Source organism: Zootoca vivipara, chromosome 6, assembly GCF_963506605.1.
Source record: "Zootoca vivipara chromosome 6, rZooViv1.1, whole genome shotgun sequence".
NCBI lineage: Eukaryota > Metazoa > Chordata > Lepidosauria > Squamata > Lacertidae > Zootoca > Zootoca vivipara.
In genome coordinates this window covers 44016994-44022524 of record NC_083281.1, presented here as the reverse complement: position 1 = coordinate 44022524, position 5531 = coordinate 44016994, and the positions used below count along the sequence as shown (strand labels likewise).

Below are 5531 nucleotides of genomic sequence, written 5' to 3'. Positions count from 1 at the left end.
CTTTTGTAAATTTATTACTTTTTACTTTTGTCTGTTTTTTGTTCGTTATGTATGGGTTTTTTTTAAAAAAAAACTGAATAAAGATTATTTTTTTAAAAAAAAACAGGTCAGAGGGAAGAAGCTCTGAGCACTTCACCAGAAACAGCTGCCTGGGAGTGCACTAATGGCACAAGCTTCAGGAGGCTGCTTGCTCCGCCCCAACAGTTGCCTGCAATGATAAATGCTCACTTTGTGCCCTATCCAAAATAGCTCTGCAGCCAATGTACACATCCATCATGGTGCTCTGCAGAGAGGCAACAATTGAAGTCATTATCTTACCGAAGGTGGCTGTTTGGTGCTCAGTGTCAGCCACAGCTCCTTATCTTTCTCATTATGAAGATGAATAAGTGTTTCAGTTCCCATCATGAATTCCAGAGCCACAAAAAGACATATGGCAAAGTGCATGCATTGCTTATACATTGGAATGGGTAAGGAAACAGTCTAGATTGGGTTTAGCTGGATGCATTTTGCTCCATTAATAACATTATCATATTCCTATTGTCTAGATACAGTCACACCACCTCAGTTTACTCACCCACATGCTTATTTTGCAGCAGGAATTAGGCTTCCAGGTTCTTGCTGTTCCTGCTATCAACCTGCAAGTATTATGGAAATGGAGAGGGAGGCGAACTCTGGCGCCAAAGGAAGGCTTTGGCTTCTCTTCATGCAGAAGGTTCTAGACTCAATCCTTAATGCTTCCTGACAGAGCTGGTCAAAACTGCTGCCACGTACTGTAGACAAGACTGAACTAGGTGGGCCAATGGTCCACAGCTATATTTGCACCACGAATCAACATCTAGAACAGACTCAGCTCTTTGGACTCCCAAAGACTAACTGGTATCAAGACTGCAAGGTAGGGGGATCAGACTAATTCTAGATGTGCCTGGGAATTCACCTGGGTAGAAAGATGTGAACTCTGAATCTATGAGATTTCATCCTTCCCCACCCTGTGGAACGGAGGGAGGAGGGTGAATTTGGCTTTACTGACAAGAATGTAGAGCTGTGATATTAGGAGGATGAGAGCAAAGGCATGCTCATGATGGTATATGAAAGCTATACACAATCCCGCTTTCAACACTGCACCTGTAGACCTTTGAGGGGGAACGTACTGCCTCATTCCCAGTCAGTGCGGGTCCTGTAATCTCTTGCTAAAATCCTATTTTTATACTATGAATGCCCCACTTTTGTTGGGTGATAGTGCAAGAGTCCCAGCTCTGAGGACAATAATGTGGGAACATTTGGGGACGCATTGCAAAACACAGAATAATGTAGAATGGCATGTAGCTGTTCCAGTATAAAGATGTCACTAATGTTCTGTTGTTGCATCAGTACACAAGTCTCGAGAAACATGGCAAATGTTCACAACGAGAGGCAGGAGTTTCCCTAGTGATGCCCAGCTCTGTTTCTCTGCAGCATCTGTGTGTCAGGAGTGGCCCAGAAAAACCTGTCCTAGGGCCTGGGCTTTGTAGTGGGTTGAATGCGGCCCAATAGGTAGATTCTGAATCCTGGCAACGGGTGGAGGCGCTGTGGGCGGATCCCCAAGTCTGGGCCGTCTGCTTTTGGGTCCCATTGCAGGAGCAGGAATCATAGCCTGGGATGCTGCTGCTGGTTCCATTTATTCACTTCGAGCAATTTACAAACCTGGCCTTGAAAGAGGGAGGAAAGGAGCGCTCTGCACATGCTCCAAGGAAGTGTAGTCTGCGTCGCCAGGCAACAGTCGTCTCGCCGCTGCCGCGTCGCCATGGCAACCGAGAAAGAAAGCGGCGCGCGAAAAGCCCATTCGGCCCAGCCCCTTCCCATCAGCTTCGGAGCAACCAGCCAATCAGAGGCTCGGGAGAGTGAGTTGGACCAATGAATACTCGGCGGGAGGTGGCAAAGCGCGCAAGCGCAGATAGAAAGAGAGAAGGGACTACATTTCCCAGCACATCCCACTCCCCACGCAGCGGAGTCCAAGGCTGAGCGGCAGTCGCGTAGCGCCGGCGAGGAAGGGCTGAGGTATGTCCTTGCCTGGCAGGAATAGGCTTTTGTGCCGGAGAAAACCAGGTAGGTCAGGAAAGCTGTATTGTCCCTGCTCACCACCACCACCACCTCCGTCCAAGGAAGGCAAAGTACTTCCTGTGCCATCTTGGGGCGAAGGGAGCCGTGTCAGCTTCACCTACAAAATGCCGAATATTTTCGGTATTTAAATCCTCCTATCAGCCTCGTAAGAATTTTCTAGGCAGGTGCTGGTGAGGAATAACATGCTCTTGAAAATTATAAATTATATGATTTTTTAAAAAAATCATAAAATTTAATACACCACTGGATTGCAAAGAAAACTAAACCCTCAAGGCAGTTTAGGGCGCAGGAGAAAACACGTGGCAGCTTGTTGCCGACTTGGTGGATAAAATAGAAAAGCAGCGCTTCATGAACTTGCACTCAGTAAGCAAGGTGCAGAGCAGACTCTGCGACATCAGAGAGGACTTCTGGGAGCAATCGTGTCAATATCCCATCTCATTGCACCATCCCACAGTGAGACCCAGGCTTTGACTGGATCACCAACTCTATCCACTGGAAACCTGCACCACCCCAGCCTTCAGGAATCTACTAGGTTCCATTAATCTCTGGGGGCAGACCATAGAATTGCTCCGCAACCCCTGCAGAATGAGTCTGCTGCCCAAAGTTCATATGTTCTGGCCATGACAACAGGGTTACCATCATCCTTCCTATATCCTCACCATCCCTTTCCCTGCTAAGAGTAAACACTAAATCAAGAGTATTTTGGGATGGGCAGAAGGCAATGTGAGACATTCCATGGAGGCCATGAAATGGATACTGTACTGAAAAGTACCGATGAGGTTAGCTTCATGATGGAGCATTATCTGCTTGTAGCAGTTAGGCTGTGCTAGCATTGCTTCAGAAAACAGTATTAAAATGCACTGTAAATGACTGGCATGATAGACTGTGGCTGAGAAGTTCACCTAGCAAATCCAGTTCGCTATAGGACTTGAGAAGGAAATTTAAAAAAATAAAAAATCAGAATCCGTTTATTAACTTGGTTAATGATAGCATGAGGAAATCCCAGCTAGCAACCTTCAGCCCTTCTAGAAAAAGGCAGGGAAGATGGGTTTGTTCTCAAAGCTTTACCTAAACTCTGAGGAATGAGGGACATAGTTGGCACCCTCCTGGTGTTGTATTAAACTAGGATTTCATTTTAAACCAGGTATTCTTTTCTTTTTCTTTTTAAAAAAAGATACACAGTAGTGTGTGTGTGTGTGGTTTTGATTCAGTTTTGATTCAACCCACTGCTATGACTTAACTAACTTGTTTTGAGTCCTGCAAACATGTTTGATGTTCTGCAAAAGGAAATTTCTGCTTTGTTTTTGATGCAGATGTGTGACAAGCCAAGTGAGGGGAAGGCAGGTTGAGCCAAGCCTGGTGTTGCTGGAGTCTTGTTACCTGGGCTGCTGCTTATTGTAATTTTATTGGTGTTAGCCGTCCTGAGCCTGGTTTTGACTGGGGAGGGCGGGGTATAAATAAAATTATTATTATTATTATTATTGACCTGACTTCTGTGTTTTGTTTCCAGGATGGCTTCTAGGGGCTCCAGTTCCCTGCACACCATTCACAGCGCCCTGCAGGAGTGTTTCCGTGCTCTCCAGGAGCAACACGAGGCCTGGAAGAGAGTGCTAGCTGCCTGCACACCTCTTCTCAGTTCCTTGGCCAACCTGGCTGAGCAGATGCAGGCCTCCCAGAAGGTCTCCTTTGCCAACACCCCCCTGCGAGACTTCCCAGATCTGCCAGAGAGGCTGAGGCACAAGCAGCAAAATGCCATGGAGGCTTTGTTGGAGGTGCTGCAGCAAGACCACCTGTAAGGGCATCTGCTTTGCATTGTGGGTAGGGCAAAGGGGAGGGGGATTGCAGCTCTCTGGGTCATTCACAGTGTGGAAAAAGTTCCCATCAAAATTATTTGGCAGCTGGCAGTTTTTTTTGCAGGCATGAACAATTCTATATTATTACTCTATAACTTACAACTGTGGCATCTTAAAAGTACATCTAAATTTATTTGGGTTGGAGCCACATCTGAAGTTATTTGAACTTAATTCCCATTGAAATCAAGTAAGTTCAGCTAACTTTGTCTGACTCCAGTCAGTTATTTATGTAGCACTTTCCCAGTTTAAAAAAGTAGTTTCATGTTTTTACTTATTTCTGTAACAGCAGCCCACATGGGGTAGCTCAGTCTGGCTCCCCTTGGCTCTACCCAGGGAGCTTTGTGGCAGTTCCTAGTGAGCTGCCTAAGCTCAGCTCACCATTCCCATTGCAACAGGTTGAATTTAGGTAAGACCTCTGTTCAAATTATCAACGTTTGTTTTTTGCTTAAGTTGTTTACACAGCCTTTAGAGCAGGCATAGGCAAACTCTGCCTTCCAGATGTTTTGAGACTATAATTCCCATCATCCCTAAGCACTGGTCCTTTTAGCTAGGCATGATGGGAGTTGTAGTCCCAAAACATCTGGAGGGCCGAGTTTGCCTATGCCTGTTTTAGAGAATCAGCCAAAAATTTCTCACCTCCAACATGAGCTTGGGCAGCAGAGATGTGCAAGCCAGATTCTCATCCCTTCTTAAACTTGTGCAAGGCCCTTCAGACAATATGGCGGAAGTGCAAACATGACAGAATGTAACAGTGTATGATGAAACCAGTATTAGCACACTTAAAATGAACCAGTAATTGCTCTGGGTGATTGATCTCTATGTAAACCACCCCAAAGTGTGACATGAATGGTTTTTGTTTTGTGTAGAATGGAGCTCCAGAAAGTGAGGGATACTGTTGGGGTCCGTGTGGACAGTGTTTTCCGGCTCTGTGAGCAGCCAGGAGATGGCCTAAGCCTGGAGACGACCTTCCAGCGCTCTGCATCATGCCCCTCATTGGCAGACATGCTGGAGTGGCTTCTGGATGTTGAAGAATTTTACCACCATGTGTATCCTTTGAAAGAGTTCTGTTTTGAAAAAGACCCCCAAGTTAGCTAACAGTTCAGTTTAGCAATAAACACTGAAACACAAGCCAGTAAAAGAAAACAACATTAGCACACCAGAATCCTTGTTGCCTCCAGCTCTGGATAAGATGCCTCACTGTTGATTCAGTTGTCACTTGTGAGAGTTGCAGGGCCTCACCCCAAGGCCATTCTCCCACCACTTTTCAAGCTATGCAAGTGCGGAGGAGGCAGGTTTAGAGCGCTCTGCCCCCAGAAACACACTAATTTCCTTCCATGGAGTTCAGCTCTTCTCATCGCCTCTAAAAAGCTCCTGTTGAGAGCATCTGGCAAGATGTAAATTTACCAAATAATCCTGTGCTGGACTGCTCTCATTTGTCCTTCTGATTTGTGTAGCTTGAAGTTATTGTGCCACCTCCTTTGACTGAGCCCCTTTGGGCTTTCCCCATTTTCATGGAGTGGAAATGAGTCTCTGTCATTCCACTTTGAGTTGGCTTCTTATCTGTCCTTAACACCTGAAAAG

The 5531-nt window shown here is 45.9% G+C and overlaps 1 protein-coding gene across 3 annotated transcripts in view; it reads left to right on the top strand.

Annotated features, from left to right (window-relative positions):
- Window positions 1-1948: 1948 nt before the first annotated feature.
- AIRIM (AFG2 interacting ribosome maturation factor) overlaps window positions 1949-5531 on the top strand; it is a 31569-nt gene continuing 27986 nt past the window's right edge. For 2 of the 3 annotated variants that reach the window (XM_035117181.2, XM_035117180.2), the window contains exons 1-3: window positions 1955-2034; window positions 3608-3889; window positions 4817-4996. In XM_035117181.2, the coding sequence (XP_034973072.1) occupies window positions 3609-3889; window positions 4817-4996 (461 nt within the window). In that variant the 5' untranslated portion in view covers window positions 1955-2034; window position 3608. Of the gene's footprint in view, window positions 2083-3607; window positions 3890-4816; window positions 4997-5531 lie in introns of all 3 variants that reach the window. The other variant, XM_060275881.1, reaches the window with a different exon arrangement.